The sequence below is a fragment of the Nomascus leucogenys genome, chromosome 4, assembly GCF_006542625.1.
Source record: "Nomascus leucogenys isolate Asia chromosome 4, Asia_NLE_v1, whole genome shotgun sequence".
Classification (NCBI taxonomy): Eukaryota; Metazoa; Chordata; class Mammalia; order Primates; family Hylobatidae; genus Nomascus; species Nomascus leucogenys.
This window is the reverse complement of record NC_044384.1, coordinates 86,764,111-86,784,863: the sequence shown is the minus strand read 5'-3', so window position 1 is coordinate 86,784,863 and position 20,753 is coordinate 86,764,111. Positions and strand designations below refer to the sequence as shown.

At 40.5% G+C, this 20,753-nt stretch overlaps 1 protein-coding gene across 4 annotated transcripts in view; it reads right to left on the bottom strand.

The window, feature by feature from the left end:
• KDM2A (lysine demethylase 2A) overlaps positions 1–20,753 on the bottom strand; it is a 148,667-nt gene that overhangs the window by 63,994 nt on the left and 63,920 nt on the right. For 3 of the 4 annotated variants that reach the window (XM_030811304.1, XM_030811305.1, XM_030811303.1), the window contains 3 exons: positions 18,265–18,403; positions 17,100–17,178; positions 16,608–16,654 (listed from right to left, as the gene is read on the bottom strand). In XM_030811304.1, coding sequence (XP_030667164.1) covers positions 16,608–16,654; positions 17,100–17,178; positions 18,265–18,394 — 256 coding nt within the window. In that variant the 5' untranslated portion in view covers positions 18,395–18,403. Of the gene's footprint in view, positions 1–5,164; positions 5,236–16,607; positions 16,655–17,099; positions 17,179–18,264; positions 18,404–20,753 lie in introns of those variants that run through there. The other variant, XM_030811306.1, reaches the window with a different exon arrangement.

The following is a 20,753-nucleotide window of genomic DNA, read 5'->3' as shown; positions in this document are numbered from 1 at the left end:
GTGAGCATACGCTATTGGAAAAATGGCGGCTACAGACTTGCTCAATGAAGGTTTGCCAGAAACCTTCAATTTGTTAAAAAAAAGAAAAAAAAAACAAACAAAAAAAACAAACAAAAAAACCACTATCTGCAAAGTGCATAAAGCAAAGTGCAATAAAATGAGGTGCGCTCATACTCTGGGTATGGACCAGAGCACTTAGATAAAATTGTGATGGTCAAAGTAATAGCTAACATTTACTGAGAACTCAGCACAGTTGATCCTTGAACAACACTGGTTTGAACTACATGGGCTCACTTACACATGAATTTTCTTCCATCCCTGCCACTCCTGAGACAGCAAAAGCAATCCCGCCTCTTCCTCCTTAGCCTACTCATCATGAAGATGAAAAGACAGTAAATATATTTTCAATCTTAATAGTAAACATATGTTCTTTTATGATTTTAAGGATTTTTTTATCTTTATTGTAAGAATACAGTACATGATATGTATAACATAAAATATGTTAATCAACTGTTTACATTATCCATAAGGCGTCCAGTAAACAGTAGGTTATCAGTGGTTAAGTTTCTGAGGATTTCCAAGTTATATGTAGATTTCTGACTTGCTGGGGGTTGGTAGTACCTCTAGCCCTTGCATTGTTCAAAGGTCAACTGTATATGCCAGACACTGTTCTAAGCACTTCACGTTCAAGTAACTTGTCCAAGATTACACAGCTAGTAATTAGTGTAGCTTGGGACAATTTTGCTACAGAGTCCATATTCTCAACCAAATACATCCTATCACAGAAAGTTTACAAGACAGAACGGCTTACTTCTTTCTGAGACATAAACTGACATTGAAGAAGTAACATTCCACCACAGGCTGAAAAGAAGAGCTGGATCAGCTTTTTCACTGCATTTTGCCAATGATTAGCTATCCAAGAAACAAAAAAAATCCAGACTTTAAAAAACCTGAACAGAAAGTTAGTCACTGGCCGGGCACAGTGGCTCACGCCTGTAATCCCAACACTTTGGTGGGGCCGAGGCGGGCCGACTGCTTGAGCTCAGGAGTTCTAAGACCAGCCTGGGCAACGTGGCAAAATCCCATCTCTACAAAAAAAATACAAAAATTATCTGGGCATGGTGGTGCCCACCTGTGGTCCCAGCTACTCAGGAAGCTGAGGTGGGAGGATCGCTTGAACCCAGGTAGTCAAGGCTGCAGGGAGTCATGATTGCCCCACTGCACTCCAGCCTGGGTGACAAAGCAATACCCTGTCTCAAAAAAAAAATGTTAATTTCTGATAAGGACTGTTAGGTTAGATATAATTGCTACTTTATTTTAAATCACAGCAAAGATATTTGTGTTCACCCTTGGGTTTATTTAGAAACTATAAGGTTACAAAGGGCTTCCAAAGATAATTATTAGCAGTAAGAAGATTACTGAGGAAAGGAAAAGTGGTAAGGAAGCGGGAAGAAAACCGAAGAAAGACTGATGACTGAGTAAGATCTTACATATTTGTATAGCTCAGAAATTTGAATACTATATCCAGGAGTCTATTTTCTTTTTTTTCAACTTATAAAAAATTGTAGTAAAATACAAAAAACATAAAATGTTCTATCTTAACCACTTTTAGGAGCACAGTTCAGTGTTATCAAATATATTCAGTGTTGTGCAACCATTACCGCCATCCATCTCCATAACTCTGTTCATTTTATAAAACTGAAACTATGGCTGTTTTAAGTCCCCATTGCCCTTCTTCCCAGTAACCATTATTCTATTTTGTCTCCATGATTTTGGTTACTCTACATACTTCATGTCAGTGGAATTACACAGTATTTCTATTTTTGTGGCTGGGTTATTTCATTTAGCCTAAGTCCTTAGGATTCATGTCATGTGTAGTATATATCAGAACTTCCTTCCTTTTTAAGGCTAAATAATATTCCAGTGAATGGAAATAGCACATTATGCTTATGTATTCACCGCTGATGGACATTTAGGTTGCTACATTTTAGCTACTATGAATAATCATTCAGCCAAGCGCTGTGGCTCGTGCTTGCAGTCCCAGCTATGCAAGAGGCTAAGGCAGGAAGACCGCTTGAGTCCAGGATTTCAAGGCCAGCTTAGGCGACACAGTGAGACCTCATGTCTTAAAACTATAATAGGCCCACTTGCTCCCTCGTGCCATCTGGCTGACATGAAGAACTGGAGGTGGCAGCAGTGGTAGCCTGCATCTGAGGCTCATGGGCCACAAGCCCCTGCTCGTGCACCATGGATGATTTTGCCAAAGGAAGTTTCACTGTAGTGGATTACATCTTGTTAGAAAATTGCCCTAATATGGGTGACTGTGTTGTTGCTCCTCAATTTATGACCGATAATTATGTTCGTGTGACTCAGCTTAACTGGGATGGGGTGGGTACGCAATATAAAGATTACATCTAAGTGAGAGAAATTTAGCAATTCTTGTGGTTCTGAGATAAGTTTGAAGAAATCACAACATCTTGAGTTGATAGAAGATATTGTGGATTTGGCAAAGAAAGTTGCTGTAAGTGGTAGAAAAATTATTCATTCCTTATTGGAGGCTATTGAGAACTGGTTATAAAATAGAAAATAAAATACTGGCAACGGAACCAGCTTTGAAGTGGGTAAATACACAGGCAATATAACAATTCTAACTAAATTAGGACAAGCTGACAATTGTTGGCTTATGTTAAGTATTTTCTTTACTGAACATAAGTACAATATAACTAAAGTTCTACCGGAAAACTGCAATTTGCTTGAAGAATTTAAAACCCAAGGTTATACAGACTGCATAGAGCATGAACAACTAATAAAAGGAAATGAAGAGTTTTGCAAAGAAAGACTTGATATAGCTCTATTACACCAGAGCCACTGAATAGATACCTGAAAACCATTTTCTTTATAGTAACAGAGCTCTTTGTTTTCTTCATACTGGATAGTTTAGAACACAGTCCCACGGTATAAAATTTGGAAAATAGAAGAGTTTAAAAAGAAAATAAAAATCACCAATAATCCAACCACCTTGAAGAATATTGCTGTATTAATGTTATGCAATTTTTTTTTTTTTTTTTTTGAGACGGAGTCTCACTCGATCACCCAGGCTGGAGTGCAGTGGTGCGATCTCGGCTCACTGCAGCCTCCGCCTTCTGGGTTCAAGTGATTCTCCTGCCTTAGCCTCTCGGGTAGCTGGGACTATAGGCATGTGCCATCATGCCCGGCTAATTTGTTATGCAACTTTTAGATGGCTCAAGTCATGGATAAACTGAGACTATTTAGACTAGAGAACTGGATGGGCTTGACAGAGTCTTCCATCAATAACACTATACTCAACGGTTTCTGACAAGAAATGAACTGCAAATGTCTTTAGGTTATTGCCTCTGTCTAGGTCCAGAATTGCATGTATTCTACACTGTTTGAAGGTAAGTTTGTATGCTTTCAAGATCAGATGAATACGCTGGCAATTTCTAAAAGTTGAGAATTCCTGTAATAATTGAGAAGCCAATCCAAAAATCGTGCCTTGCAGGAAGTCATCCACTCTCCAGCTCCAAGAGCTAAGAGGCAAATCCAAGTATTTCTGCTTCTTCATTAATGTTGAATTTTAGACACACAAATAGGATCCTCCTAAAAGCCTGCTGCAACAAGAGGTGAATCAAAGTAGGAGTACAGAAGCCAGGTAGCTTGCTGAGGTAAAGGCCAAGAGCAGGTTGTGGATCTATCCTTGTTCCTCCTTCCTGATGGTCTAGCTTGTAGTTTAATACCGCCTACATTTTTATTAGAGGCAGGTAAGCAGCACTGAGAGCCCTCTATTTTTTACTAGGCAATCACCAATATGTATTGGGTGCTTATGTAATGCACAAAGTGTTATGCCACATTGCTTTTGTGGTGTTTCTTACCTTCTCGCAGTATTTACATGATTTACTCAATAATGCAGAGATAATGTTTTCAGGGTCCACAGTATATATAACTCCTGATCAACTGACTAGATAACATAACTTAAGAAAAGAACACGTTGTTAGTAATTCAGATGTGCCATTGACACAGGAGGACCTACACCTCAGAAAGACTTTTATCTGAGTTACCAAGGTTGAGATGTTTTGAAAGATGCTACATCTGGGAATCTGGCTGAGCAGCTGCTGGGACAGCTGGGGGTAAAGCAACCACCCTCCCCCAGTTTGGGCAAGGATGTACTCCTCAGCTGTTCCACAAGGCCAGGATTCTTATCTGCTGTCATTGAAGCAAGAACTGAGATACACAAAAACAACAGAAATGGAACATTTTAAACTAATACTAGAAAAGAAACAAACAAAAGGATTAAAGTCACGAATGCTAAAACTGCTGAAATAATTTATCCTAAAAGATTAGAAAATATAAGTAGAAACACTCAAAGAAATGAGATTAAATTTTAAAAATAACTTTGGCAAGATTAATATCTAAAATGGTGGACAGGCACAGTGAGATTACGCCTATAATCTCAACAATTTGGGAGGCCAAGACATGATGACAGCTTGAGGTCCGGGGCTAGAGACCAGCTTCTTCAACACAGCGAGACCCCTGTCTCAATAAATATGTATGTATGCATGTATGTATGTATGTATGTATGTATGTATGTATGTATGTATTTATTGAGATGGGGTCTCACTCCGTTGCCCAGGCTGGAATGCAATGACATGGTCTCGGCTCACCGCAACCTCCCCCTCTCGGGTTCAAGCAATTCTTCTGCCTCAGTCTCCCAAGTAGTTGGGAGTAGAGGCGCCCGCCACCATACCTGGCTAATTTTTGTATTTTTAGTAGATACGGGCTTTTGCCATGTTGGTCAGGCTGGTCTCGAACTCCCGACCTCAGGTGATCTGTCTGCCTCGGCCTCCCAAAGTGCTGGGATTACAGGTGTGAGCCACCACGCCCAGCCAATATATACGTATTTAAAAGGATAAAAATAATACTGTCTCCAACAACATGGCTGTGACTCTTCTGAGCACTTTATGTGTATTAACTTTTAAAACTAGAGTTTCTACTATTAATCACTATGAGAAAGTGATAACAGAATAAAAGGGAACATGAAAGTTTAAAAAATTTAAATAGATGGCCCAAATAGTCAATAAACATTTCTGAGAACATGATTATCCTTACAGGACATGCAGATTAAAAACTGTAAGTTTCTCTTTCATACCCATCAGATTGTTGAAAGTTTAAGTCTCGGCCAGGTGCGGTGGCTCACGCTTGTAATCCCAGCACTTTGGGAGGCTGAGGCGGGTGGATCATCTGAGGTCAGGAGTTCAAGATCAGCCTGGCCAACATGGCAAAACCCTGCCTATAGTAAAAATACAAAAATGAGCCAGGCGTGGTGGCAGGCGCCTGTAATTCCAGCTACTCAGGAGGCTGAGGCAGGAGCATCGCTTGAACCTGGGAGGCGGAGGTTGCAGTGAGCCGAGATCGCGGCACTGGCACTCCAGACTGGGAAACAGAGTGAGACTCTGATACCCCCTCGCCAAAAAAAAAAAAAATAAATAAATGAATATCTCATAATATCAAGTGTTTGAGTGAATATGGAACAAACGACACTCTCGTACTTGACTGAACAAAGTGTAAACTGGAACAATCACTTTGGAGAGGAATTTGACAAGGTGAAAATGTATACTCTTTGGCCCACTTCTAGGCTTATACCCTCTAAACTCTCAAATGTGTACCCAAGGAGAAATTTATAAACCTTCATTGTAGCATTATTTGTAAGACAAGAAATGGAGGCCGGGCACAGTGGCTCATGCCTGTAATCCTAGCACTTTGGGAGGCCAAGGCGGATGGATCACTTGAGGTCGGGAGTTTGAGACCAGCCTGCCCAACATGGTGAAACCCCGTCTGTACTAAAAAATACAAAGTTGACCAGGCATGGTGGTGCATGCCTGTAATCCCAGCTACTCGGGAGGCTGAGGCAGGAGAATCGCTTGAACCTGGGAGGTGGAGGTTGCAGTGAGCCAAGATTGCACCACTGCACTCCAGCCAGGGCACCAAGAGAGACGCTCCATCTCCCAAAAAAAAAAAAAGAAATGGAAACAAAGTAAATGTCTATTGGTAGGGGAATGGGTAAATTATGGTATATTCATACAATGGAATTCTATATGGTAGTTAAAATGAATGCAATGTTTAGTGAAAAAGCAAGTTGCAGAATGATTTGTACACTATGATGCCATTTGTTAATGTTTAAAAACATGCAAAGCAATATGCATGTCTACAGACTATGCAGTAAAAACCAAGGAAGTGCCTATCTCTGGAGAGAGGAGGAAGGAAAAGGGACTGAAAATGGGAAGAATGGTACACAGTGGATGTCAACTCTAACAAACTTCTGCAAAAAGAGCTGAAGTAAATATGGCAAAAGGTTAATTTCTTACTAAGTTGTACACAAGTGGATCTTCATTTTGGGTTTATAGATGGGTGTTCATTTTGTTAATGATATTCTCTGTAATTTTATGTATATTTGAAATATTTGATAAAGAGCAAAACTAAGTGTAAAGATGCACATGACAGAAGGAACCAAAGAAAAATACTAATAACAACAAATAAAAAGGTCATATCATCTGCCAACAGAGGTGACTTTACTTCTTCCTTTACAATTTGCATGCCTTTTTTTCCCCATTTTTTGCCTAATTGCTGTGTTAGGACTTCCAGTGCTACACTGAATAGAGGCAGTAAAAGCAGGCATCTTTACGTTGTTCCCGATCTTAAATGCTTTTGGTGTTTCACCACTGAGTATGATATTTACTGGGGGTTTTTCAATAAAGCTTTTATTATGTTGAGGTAATTTCCTTTTATTTCTAGTTTGTTAAGTGTTTTTATCATGAAAAGATGTTGAATTTTGTCAAATATCTTCTCTGTGTCAATTGAGATGATCATGTAACTTTTTTCCTCCTTCACTGTTGATGAAATTTATATTGATTGACTTTCACATGTCAAATCATCTATTCCAGGAATAAATCCCACTTGGTCATGGTGTATAATCCTTTTAATATGCTGCTGAACTTAGTATGCAAGTATTTTGTTGAGGATTTTTACATCATTGTTCAGAAAGGATATCCATTTGTAGTTTTCTTGTACTGTCTTTGTCTCGCTTTGGTATCAGGGTAATGCTGGCCTCACAGAAAGACTTAGGAAGTGTTCCCTCGGCCGGGCGCAGTGGCTCATGCCTGTTATCCCAGCACTTTGGGAGGCCGAGGTGGGCAGATCACGAGGTCAGGAGATTGAGACCATCCTGGCTAACATGGTGAAACCCCATCTCTACTAAAACACAAAAAATTAGCCGGGCGTAATCCCAGATACTTGGGAGGTTGAGGCAGGGGAATCGTTTGAACCCAGGAGGTGGAGATTGCAGTGAGCTGAGATCGCGCCACTGCACTTCAGCCTGGTGACAGAAGAGACTCATCTCAAAAAAAAAAAAAAAAAAGAAGTGTTCCCTCTTAAATTCTTTGGAAAAGTTTGAGAAGAACTGGTGTTAGTTCCTCTTTAAATGTTTGGTAGAATTCACCACCGAAGCCATCAGGCCCAGCCTTTTCTTTGTTGGGAGATTTCTGAATACTGACTCAATCTCTCCACTAACTACAATATAGTTCTATTCAAATTTTCTATTTCTTAGTGATTTAGTCTTAATAAGTTTTGTGTTTCTAGAAATTTGTACACTTCATCTAGGTTATCCAACTTATTGATGAACAATTGTTCATAGTATTTTTATTTTTATTTTTTTTTGAGACAGTCTCGCTCTGTTGCCTAGGCTGGAGTACAATGGCACAATCCGGGCTCACTGTAACTCTGCCTCCCCAGTTCAAGCGATTCTCATGACTCAGCCTCCTGAGTAGCTGGGATGACAGGAACATGCAACCATGTCCAGCTCAGTTTTTATATTTTCAGTAGAGACAGGGATTCACCATGTTACCCAGGCTGGTCTCAAACTCCTGAGCTCAGGCAATGCACCCACCTTGACCTCCCAAAGTGCTAGGATTACTGGAATGAGCCACCATGCATAGTATTCCATTACAATCCTTTTTATTTCTACAGAATTGGAAGTAATGTCCTTACTTCCACTTTTTTTTTTTTGAGTCAGAGTTTTGCTCGTCTCCCAGGCTGGAGTGCAGTGGCGCAATCTTGGCTCGCTGCAACCTCTGCTTCCTAGGTTCAAGCCATTCTCCTGCCTCAGCCTCCTGAGTAGCTGGGATTACAGACGTGTACCACCACCTCCAGCTAATTTATGTATTTTTAGTAGAGACAGGGTTTCATCACGTTGGCCAGGCTAGTCTCGAACTCCTCACCTCAGGTGATCCACCCGCCTCAGCCTCCCAAAGTGCTGGGATTACAGGCGTCAGCCACCGTGCCCGGCCCTCACTTTCACTTCTGATTTTAGTAATTTGATCTTTCTTTCCTTAGTCCATGTAGCTAAAGCTTTGTCAATTTTGTTTATCTTTTCAAAGAAGAACCAACTTTTGGTTTCTTTGACTTTTCTCTATTGTTTTTCTATTCTTTATTTCATTTATCTCTGCTCTAATCTTTATTACTTCCTTTAGCTTTAGGTTTAGTTTGTCCTTTTTCTAGTTATTTAAGTTGTAAGGTTAGGTTGTTGATTTTAGGTTTCTCTTCTTTTGTTAAAGAGATCGGTGTTTGTTTTTTGACAGAGTCTCACTTTGTTGCCCAGGCTGGAGTGCAATGTACAATCTTGGCTCACTGCAACCTCCGCTTCCCAGGTTCAAGTGATTCTCCTGCCTCAGCCTCCCGAGTAGCTGGGACTGCAGGTGTGCATCATCATGCCTGGCTAATGTTTGTATTTTTAGTAGAGATGGGGTTTTGCCATGTTGACCAGGCTGGTCTTGAACTCCTGACCTCAGGTGATCCACCCGCCTCAGCCTGCCAAAGTGCTAGGATTACAGGCGTGAGCCACCTCGCCCAGCCAAGATAAGGTCTTGCTATGTTGCCCAGGCTGGCCTCAAAATCCTGGGCTCAAGCAATCCTCCTGCCTCAGTCTCCCAAGTAGTTGGAACTATAGGCGCATGCTACTGCAATCAGTGATTCCGTGTTTTATAATCAAAGCATTTATAGCTACAAATTTCTCTCTTAATGCTGCTTTCACTGATCTCTGTAAGTTTTGGTATGCTGTGTTGTGTTCATTCATCTATAAGTATTTTCTAATTTCCATGTGATTTCTTCTTTAATTCACTGATTGTTAAATTCCACAATTTTGTGACCTTTCTGGTTTTACCTGTTATTGATTTCTAACTTCATCCCATTGTGGTTGGAGAAGATACTTTGATATCTATTTTTTAAATCCATTGATATTTAATCTGTAGCCTAACATATGGTGTATCTTGGAAAATGTCTTACATACACTTGAAAAGAATGTGTATGCTATTGCTGTTAGGTAGGATTCTGTCTGTGTCTGTGAGATCTAGTTGGTTTATTGTGTTAAGTCCGCTATTTCCTTACTTATTTTCTGTCTGGTTGTTCTATCCATTATTGAGAGGGGGTACTGAAGTCTCCAAGTATTACTGTATAGAAATATCTACTTCTCCCTTCAGTTCTGTCAGGTTTTCCTTTGGGTATACTGATGGTCTGTCGTTAGGTATATAAATGTTTGTAACTGCTATATCTTCTTGCTATAGTTAAACCTTTAATGTATGTCTTTGCCTCTTGAAACCATTTTTTTTTTTTTTTTTTGAGACAGTGTCTTGCTCTGTCACCCAGGCTGGAGTGAAGTGGCACAATCTCAGGTCACTGCAGCTTTGACCTGCCAGGCTCAAGTGACACTCCCATCTCAGCTTCCTGAGTAGTTTAGACTACAGGCATGTGCCACCATGCTTGGCTTATTTTTATTTTTTTGGTAGAGACGAGGTCTCACCATGTTACCCAGGGTAGTCTCAAACTCCTAGGCTTAAGCAATCTTCCCGCCTTGGCCTCCCAAACTTGGGATTACACGTGTGAGACACCATGCCCAACCATTTTTCTTTCTTTCTTTTCTTTTTCTTTCTTTCCTTCCTTCCTTCTTTTTCTTTCTCTCTCTCTTTTCCTTTCCTTTTTTTTTTTTTTTCTTTTTGAGACAGAGTCTTCTCGCTCTGTCACCCAGGCTGGAGTGCAGTGGCACGATCTTGGCTCACTGCAAGCTCTACCTCCCGGGTTCAGGCCATTCTCCTGCCTCAGCCTCCCGAGTCGCTGGGACTACAGGCGCCTGCCACCACAGCCGGCTAATATTTTGTATTTTTAGTAGAGACGGGGTTTCACTGTGTTAGCCAGGATGGTCCTGATCTCCTGACCTCGTGATCTGCCCGCCTCGGCCTCCCAAAGTGCTGGGATTACAAGCGTGAGCCACCGCGCCCGGCCTCTTTCTTTCAAGACACAGGGTCTTGCTCTGTCACCCAGGCTGGAGTACAGTGGTGTGATCAGAACAGCCTCAAACTCCTGGGCTCAAGTGATCCTCCTGCCTCAGCCTTCCAAGTAGCTAGGAGCACAGGCATGTACCACCATGCCCAGCCAACTTTTAAAATTACTATTTTTTTTTTAATAGACATGAGGTCTTGGTATGTTGCCCAGGCTGGTCTCGAATTCCTGGCTTCAAGCAGTCCTGCCTCGGCCTCCCAAAGTGCTGGGATTATAGGTGTGAGGCACCATACCAGGCCCCTCTTGAAACCATTATTTGACTTAAGGTCTGTTTTAGGGCCCAGTGCCATGGCTCATGCCTATAATCCCCAGCACTTTGGAAGGCCCAGGTGGGCGGATCACTTGAGGCTGGGAGTTTGTGACCGGCCTGGCCAACATGGCGAAACCCCTATTCTACTAAAAATACAAAATTTAGCCAGGCATGGTGGCAGGCACCTGTAAATTCGGCTACTTGGGAGGCTGAGGCAGGAGAATCGCTTGAACCAGGAGACAGAGGTTGCAGTGAGTCAAGACTGCACCACTGCACACCAGCCTGGGCAACAGAGCAAGACGTCATCTCTAAATAAATAAATAAATAAATTAAATAAATGAATAAATGTCTGTTTTATCTGATGTAAGTATAGCTACCCCTGCTCTTTTGGTTACTGTTTGCATGGAATAGCTTTTTCCATCCTTTCACTTTCAATCTATTTCTGTCTTTTGGATCTTTAGTGAGTCTCTTGTGGACAGCATACAGTTGTATCATGCCATTTTTATCCATTCTGCCAATTTCTTGTCTTTTGATTGGGGAATTTAATCCATTTAAAGTACCTGTAAGGAGGAACATACTTCTGTCATTTTGGTATTTGACTTCTATATCCTCATAGCTTTGTTCCTCATTTTCCTAAATTACTGTTTTCTTTTGTACTTAGATACATTTATTTGGTGAAATGTGTAAATTCCTTTCTCATTTCCTTCTGGATATATACTATAGATCTTGTCTTTATGGTTATCATAGGGATTACATCTAATATCCTAAAGTTAAACATTCTATTTTTAATTAATACCAGTTTGACTTCACTACTATTCAAAGAATCTGCTCCTTTACAGCTCTGTCTCTACCCCTTTTGGTTACTGATATCACAAAACCACATCCTTATATACTGTGCCCCTATTAGGTATTAGCTTATGCCCTTAAACATAAATTAATAACTCATTCATTCATTCATGGGGTGGGAGAAATGGGTCTTTGCTATGTTGCCCAGGCTGGTCTTGAATTCCTGGGTTCAAGCAATCCTCCCACCTCAGCCTACTGAGTAGCTGGGATTACAGGCATATACCACTATACCCCGTTCTACTAATTATTTTAAATGTATTGATCTCTCAAATTATGTACAAAATAAAATGTGGGGCTACACTCAAAGTTTCAGTATTAGATTTTAGACTAACAATTGTCTTTTAAAAAATATACTCGTCTCTTAAACTATGGAGAAAACAAAAAGGAGTTACAAGCCATCGTTAAGATAATACTAGCTCTTACAATTACCAATGTATTTACATTTATCGAGATATTTCTTCATATGGCTTCAAGTTACAATCTAATGTCCTTTCATTTCACCTTGAAGGACTCTCCTGAGCATTTCTTACAAGGCAGGTCCAGTGGTAACAAGTTTCCTTAGCTTTTGTTTTTCTGAGAATGTCTTAATTTCTTGCCCCTTTTGAAGGACAGTTTTGCCAGATATAGGATTCTTGGTTGACAGTTTTGTTTTCCTTTTAGCATTTTGAATACACTGGCTCACTGCCTCCTGGCCTCCAAAGTTTCTGATGAGAAACTGGTTCATAATTTTACTGAGGATACCTTTATGTAATGAATCATTTAGTCATTTCTCTCTTGATGCTTTCAAGAGTTTGTCTTTGGCTTTTGAAAGTTTGATTATAATGTGTCTTGGTGAGGGTCTCTGAGTTCATCTTACTTGGAGTTCATTGAGCTGTTTGGATGTTTATACTCATGTCTTTCATCAAATTTGGGAAATTTTCAGCCATTATTTGATCAAATATATATTCTCTCTGCTCCTTTCTATTTTCCTTCTGGTACTTCTATAATGTGTATGTTGGTCTGCTTAATGGTGTCAAAATGTTCCTTTAGGCTCTTAGTCCATTTTGTGTTGCTGTTGACAGAATACCTGAGTACATAATTTATGATGAACAATAATTTATTGGCTCACAGTTCTGGAGGCTGGGAAGTCTAAAATCAAGGTGCCAGCATCTGGTGAGGGCCTTTTTGCTGCATCATCACATGGTGAAAAGCGAGACAGTAAGAGAATGAGAGAAAGCACGAAGGGGCCGAACTCATCCTTTTATAACAGTACCAATCCCACCCATGAGAGTGGAGTCCCTGTAGCCTAATTATCTCTTAAAGATCCCACTGCTTAATACTGTCACAATGGCAATTCAATTTCAACATAAATTTTGGAAGGGATAACTTTTTTTTTTTTTTGAGATAGAGTTTTGCTCGTCACCAAGGCTGGAGTACAATGGTGTGACCTTGTCTTACTGCAACCTCCACCTCCCGGGCTCAATAAATTCTCCTACCTGAGCCCTCCCAGGTAGCTGGGATTACAGGGGCCCACCACCACGCCCAGCTAACTTTTGTATTTTCAGTAGAGACAGAGTTTCATGTTGGGCAGGCTGGTTTCAAACTCCTGACCTCAGGTGATCCACCCACCTTGGCCTCCCAAAGTGCTGGGATTACAGGTGTGAGGCACCACGCCTGGCAGGGATAACATTTAACCTATAGCAAGCTATGTTCACTTTTCTTCAATTTTTGTCATTCTGTTCCTTAGACTTAATAATCTCCACTGTCCTATCTTTGCTGATTCTTTTGCTTGTTCAAACCTGCCTTTGAATCTAAGTTTTCATTTTAATTACTGTACTTTTCAGCTCCAGAATTTCCTTCTGATTTAAGGTTTTCTGTCTCTTTATTGATATTTCCATTTTGTTCATACATTACTTCCTTGACTTCCTCCACATATTCCTTAGTTTTCTGAGCATCTTTAAGACAGCTATTTAAAAATCTTTGTCTATTAGATCCACAATCAGGACTTTTTCAAAGACATTTTCTGTTTATTTTTTTTCCTTTGAATGGGCCATACTTTCCTCTTTCTTCGTATGCCTTATGATTTTTTGTTGAAAATTGGACATTTGAATTTAATAATGTGGTAACTCTTGAAATCCGATTCTCTCCCTTCCCCAGGGTTTTTTGTGTTTTATTATTGTGTGTTTTGTTTTTGTTTTGTTTTTTATAGGCTATCTCTGTGTCAAGGATCAATCTGAGGTATACACTTAAGTTTTCTTATGTCTTCTCTGAGCCTGCACCTTCCATGTGCATATGCAGTCACTTCCTATTCTGAATGTGCTAGTCTTTAATGTCTGGCTCTTAAAGGGGAAAAGAGAAAACTAAAATGGGGGTGGGGGTGGGCAATAGCCACCCCCCACTCACCTTTTTTTGACATGAGTCTCGCTCTGTCACCCAGGCTGGAGTGCAGTGGCATAATCTTCGCTCACTGCAACCTCTGCCTCCCAGTTCAAGCGATTCTCCTGCCTCAGCCTCCTGAGTAGCTGGGATTACAGGCGCCCACCACCACGCCCAGCTAATTTTTGTATTTTTAGTCAAGACGGGGTTTCACCATGTTAGTCAGGCTGGTCTCGAACTCCTGACCTCGTGATATGCTCGCCTCAGCCTCCCAAAGTGCTGGGATTACAGGCATGAACCACTGCACCCGGCCTAATTTGTGTATTTTTACTAGAGATGGGGTTTCGCCATGTTGGCCAGGCTGATCTCAAACTCCTGACCTCAAGTGACCCGCCCGCCTCGGCCTCCCAAAGTGCTGGGATTACAGGCGTGAGCCACTGCACCTGGCCACAATAGACCTTTAAATCCCTGGAAGTCAGTTCAGCTGAGGGGAAGAGGCCTGCAACAATTAGGAGAAGATGCAACAACAATTGCCTCACCTGCCTTTTTTTTTTTTTTGAGACAGGGTCTCACTCTGTTGCCCAGGCTGGAGTGCAGTGGTGTGATCACATATCACTGCAGTCTCAACCTCCAGGGCTCAAGGAATTGCCCCCCAAGTAGCTGGGACTATCGGTGCATGCCACCGCACCCAGCTAATTTTTGTATTTTTTGTAGAGACAGGGTTTTGCTATGTTGCCCAGGCTGATCTCAAACTCCCGGACTCAAGCAATCCACCTGCCTCAGCCTCCCAAAGTGCTAAGATTACAGGCGTGACCCACTGTTCCTGGCCCCACCTGCCTCTTTGTCTGTAATTCTGTGATCAGAAGCAGCACTCAGTGACCACAGCATGGATCCCATTATTTGGAGGAAAGGTTCCTCTTTGCTCACCCTGGCTCCTATAGGCTGTGTGCAAGTTTTTCGGGGAAACATATGCACAGCTGCTTGTCATGGGCTTGGTTGGCAGGGAAGAATGGAGAAGTTGTTACTGTGTTAAGGCCTGAAACTGACTGAAATTAACTGTACTTTATTGTCCAAGCTGTCTCTGAAATCTGCAAGCCTTCAATAGACTCCTGAATTCCAAAATAGTTGTATCAGACAGATTCTGCCGGTGCAATTATTGTCTAGGTAAGGAGAAAAGTTCCTCATGCTTGCTACTCTGCCATCTTCCTACAATCCTGAGAGTCTACATTTTTAACAATATCACAAATAATTCTGATGCAGGTCATCTGTGGACCACAATCTGTAAGAATGTCTCATCAAGAGGGAAGCTTTAAACAGGGAATTACTGTCCTGGAGGCTCTTTAATAAAAGAGGTCAAATGACAGACTATTACATATTCAGGTAGGTTTTCTGAGTCCCCTGAGTGTTCTGTCTTGTGAAGAGTGGGAGAGCATTTTCATTATTCAATGGACTTACTAAGCACCTACTATATTCCAGGGACTGTGCTAAGTACTAGGGAATACATGGCAACAGGCAGATGGCCAGGATTTAACACAGAAACAGTAAGGGGATGAATAAAACAGAGATTTGAGAACTTTCCTCTACCTGGGATATCTGTGACTTTCACCTTTTAGATAAACAGAAGAGTCGGTAGTCTAACAAGGACCCTCAAGTGGCCAGGAGATAGTACTGCAGTACTTAATTTTCAAAGCAAAGGAATGGCACTGGAGCTTTAGTACAGAGGACAAAAGATAACAGAAATTCTAGTACTCGGAAGAAAATCAAAAAAGGCCCTTCGTTTTAAGTCCTATTGGAAGCATTTCAAAAAGACTTTATTGCAGCCGGGTGCAGTGGCTCACACCTGTAATCCCAGCACTTTGGGAGGCCAAGGCGGGCGGATTGCTTGAGGTCAGGAGTTCAAGACCAGCCTGGCCAACATGGTAAAACCACAACTCTACTAAAAATGCAAAAATTAGCTGGGCGTGGTGGCATATGCCTGCAATCCCAGCTACTCGGGAGGGCTGAGGTGGGAGAACTGCTTGAATGCAGCAGGCGGAGGTTGCAGTGAGCCGAGATTGTGCCACGGCACTCCAGCCTGGGCGACAGAGGGAGACTCCGTCTCAAAAAAAAAAAGACTTACTCAATTTTACTGACCATCCCTGAACTCCTAAGGACGATGGGGTGTCTCAGGACCACAATGAACACCACTGTCTGCAGAAAACTAGGCTGAAACTTTACTAACATCAGGAATTTTCTTCTTTAATTAGATTAATCTAATTTGCTTTCTTTTTCCTAAATTTTGAATATAATAAAATAATTAAAAGACTCAATTTTAATGTATCTACTTCTCAGCTTATAAAGTTTCAAGTCTTAGGCAAGTTTCCAAATGCAGCACCGGCGAGCATTTCCTGGAAATTTCTCTACTGCTTTTAGGGGAAGGAAGGGAATCACGGATACTAATGCAACTTCATTCTTGGCTCAGAGATGTAAGTTTTCAGTTTCTTGGAAAGGTTGCCCTAGAAGGCACACTCTTCATGGAAAGAAGGAAGTACGAAGGTAGGAAAAAGAGGTTCCAACTTTCTAGGTTTAATGTGTATTAAATAAGGCAACTTCTGTAACTCTCTTTGATAAAATTCTCAGTTCCTAATGAAAATGTAGTTTCTAATCAAATATATACTTCAATGTTCCTAGGCCTTAAATCTCAGTCAGAGATTTAATTCAGTCCTAAGTCTTAAATCTTTGCCTTAAAGACAGAGGCCAAAAGCTCGACACTTACCAACACACATTTTGACATCATTCACAGTGAAGTCTGGATCCGGCATTCTATGAAACAAACACCAGTAAGTATATATGGAAAACACAATTTCTCTAGTAAATGTGAGTTTTTTTTCTTAAAGTACTGAGAACTCCCCAGACACAGTAATATTCACAATCAGGTTTGAAATTATTTTAAAAATATAGGTGATTATATATTTACACATATGCATAGGAAAAAAGAATACATAACAAAATGTTAATGATCTACCCAAGGGTGGTAGATTTCAGAAGATTTAAATTTGTTGTTTTTTTTTTTTTTGGTTCATCTATATTTTCTCATTTACCTCTAATATGAAACATTTGTGCATCAAAAGAAAAGCATACACTTTTAAAACAAAGTGGGAAATTATTTTCAATTACTACTGTTTTGGGTTATCAATACCACCGTTTATAGCCCTGGGTGTAACAAGGCCATTTTGCAACTACATCCAGCCAGGCTGAAAACACTTACTTTATTCCGAGTCCATCAGAATTCTTGAAAATCAGAGGATCTCTCAAGCCACCCCGCTGAATATACTCTACATTAAAATCTGTCACCATAGGAAAATAATTATTAGAAAGATGAGTGGTATAATTAAAAATGATAAAAGGACCATAAAAAGGATCCTAAGTAATACAGTATAAATGGTGTTTATTATTCTGTGTATATAGTTATGCTGTTAATAAAATATATGCTTATTAAGAAGCATCTCTTAGAAAATATGGAGAGCACACTGAGAAGCAAGGCTTGAGGGGTTTTCCAAGTCTATATATTTCCACAGGAAATTTAGAGCTTAAACAATATGGGGATAGTACTACTAATAGTGAGTCATCTCATAAATGCTAAACAGAAATTATCATCACCCTGTCTCTTAAGAGTAAAAAAAAAAAAAAAGGCCGGCTGTGGTGGCTCATGCATGTAATCCCAGCACTTTGGGAGGCCAAGGTGGGCAGATCACCTGAGGTCAGGAGTTTGAGACCAGCCTGGCCAACATGGCAAAACCCCGTCTCTACTAAAAGTACAACGAAAAAAAAAATTAGCCGGGTGTGGTGGCGCGTGCCTGTAATCCCAGCTACTCAGGAGGCTGAGGTAGCAGAATTGCTTCAACCTGGGAGACGGAGGTTGCAGTGAGCCAAGATCGCACCACTGCACTCCAGCCTGGGTGACACAGCAAGACTCTGTCTCCAGATAAAAAGTAAAAAAAAAAAATTAATTTTGACCACTACAATACATATACGATATCCTTGTCAGTTTGCCAAGGATCAAAGATGCATGGTGCGCATGGAATCCCACCCTCAGTTTTGGTGGGGCAGATATATACATAAAAGGATTTTATTGTACTATTTTTAATTAAATTTAAACCAAGGGATAGAAGAAGGAAGAAGAGGCCGTTAGGCAAAAAAAATCCAACAATACTCCTGCCCTAGTAAAAGATTACTTCTAATATAGCAGAGAATGACTCACAGGGTGGGAGGACTGGGGGATAAGTGCATACAAGTGGCACTGTATAATAAGAAAATAGATAGATAACATCAACAGGCAATATTTTAGCTGGATAAATGCTAAACCCCCAATGCTCAGAGTCTATGGCTTCCCACATCAAAGGACTGTACGCTGGAACCAAAATGATACTCACCTTTTCCTTCCATAAAAGTAACAAAATTGGCATTATATTTGTTGGTATGCAGTTTCTCTTCCAAGTCAAAAGTTCTTTTTCCTTCAATTTCATCATCTGAAATGCCATCATCTTCATAGCGTCGTCGCATGGTACCACGCTGGGTAAGAAAGGAACATACTGATGAAATCATGCACTTTTTCATGCCTACCTACAAGTGGTCATAGATTTCCCTACATGTGCAAAGTGCTACTTTCAAACTCAGTTGCTATTTTCCTTGCCTCATGGATCTTTTCTTTCTCTCAAGATAGCTGATATTCTCAGAATCCACAGAATATAATGAAGTTTTAATGCCACTGGGTTCTCTATGAATTTTACCCTTGCTAATTCTTTGAGCCTAGAGATGTAGATTCACAATAAAAACAGGACCAAAGAGGGTCTACTAAATATTTCATTTGTCTATCACTGTTTATCAGAGTGGGGACAAACTGTCTTCATAGAAATTTCAAGCCAGGATACGAAATATAATTTTTTCACAGGGAGAGCTATATTTAAAATCACCATTGTAAAGCAATCTCAAAAACAGACATTTGAATGAATGGATCAAAAACCCTTGTCTCAGATAAAGGACGAAAGTTAATCTAAAGAACAGCATTCCAGGCTGGGTGCAGTGGCTCACGCCTGTAATCCCAGCACTTTGGGAAGCAGAGGCAGGCGGATCATCTGAGGTCGAGAGTTCGAGATTAGAGACCAGCCTGACCAACATGGAGAAACCATGTCTATACTAAAAAAACAAAATAAGCTGGGCGTAGTGGCACATGCCTGTAATCCCAGCTATTCAGGAGGCTGATGCAGGAGAATCGCTTGAACCTGGGAGGCGGAGGTTGCAGTGAGCCGAGATCGCGCCATTGCATTCCAGCATGGGCAACAAGTGCAAAACTTCGTCTCAAAAAAACAAAAACCAAAACCAAAACAAAACAGCATTCCAAACAGCATACCATCAATATTTAGCTTTAAAGATAACATGTCTTTCCAAAGAAGATATACAAATGTGCAATAAGCACATGAAAAATGCTCAATTCTCATTAGTCATTAGAAAAATGCAAACCAAAAACCACAATGAAATACCACTTTATACCCACCAGAATGGCTATCATCAAAGAGATAAACAATAACAAGTGCTGATGTGAATGTAGATCAACTGGAAGCCTCATACATTGCTGGTGGGAATGTAAAATGGTGCAGACACTGGTAAACAATTTGAAAGTTTCTCAAAAAGTTAAAGTTATCGTAAGACTTAACAATTCTGCTCCTAGGTATATAACCCAAAGAACTGAAAACATACGTTCTTTTCAAAACAAAAGCTTATACACAAATGTTCACACTAGTGTTATTCACAACAGCCAAAAGATAGAAACCACCCAAATGTCAATCAATTGATGAATGGATTAACAAAATGTGGTATACCTATACAATGGGATGTCATTTAACCACAAAAAGGAATGAAATACTGCTATGTGCCATGACACAGATAAACTCTGAAAACACTATGCCAAATAAAAAAAAAGCCAGTCATAAAAGACCATATATTGTATGACTTCATTTAAATAAAATGTCTAGAATAGGCAAATCCATAGAGACAGAAAGTAGATTCATAGTTGCCAGGGGCTAGAGAAAATGAAGAATGAGAGAAGTGACTGCTAATAGTACGGGCTTTTTCCAAGAGCAATGAAAATGTTCTGGAATTAGATAGTGGTGACATTTGTACGACCCTGTGAATATACTAAAAACCACTGGATTGTACACTTTATTTTATTTTTTATTTTCTGAGATGGGGTTGTGCTCTGTCGCCCAGGCTGGAATGCAGTGGCTTGATTAAGGCTCACTGCAACCTCAACCTCCTAGGCTCAGGTGATCCTTCCACCTACAGCCTCCCATAGCTGACACCACCAGTGTGCCCACCACACCCAGCTAATTTTTTTATTTTTAGTAGAGACAGGGGTTCCCCATGTTGGCCAGGCTGGTCTTGAACTCCCATGCTCAAGCGATCTGCACGCCTCAGCCTTCCAAAGTGCTGGGATTACAGGCTTCAGTCACTACACCCAGCTGACTTGCACACTTTAAATGAGGAGACTGTATGGTATGAGAATTCTACCTAATAAGCAGTTACTTTCAAAATGTTGCTTATACTGCAAGTTTACCTTTTAATACAATCATGCACAGTATAATGACATTTCAGTCAATATATATGAACTGCATATATATGACAGTGTTCCCATGAGATTACAGTAGAACTAAAAAATGCCTATCTCCTAGTGACACTGTTGCTGTCAGGACATCATAGCACAACACATTACTCTTGTTTGTGGCGATGCTTGTGTAAATCTAACTGTGCTGCCAGTCATGTAAAAGTGTAGCACATAGCGTTAGGAATAGTACATAATAAATGGCTGTGTACTGGTTTATGTATTTATTATTCTGTACTTGATCATTATTTTAGCATGCATTCC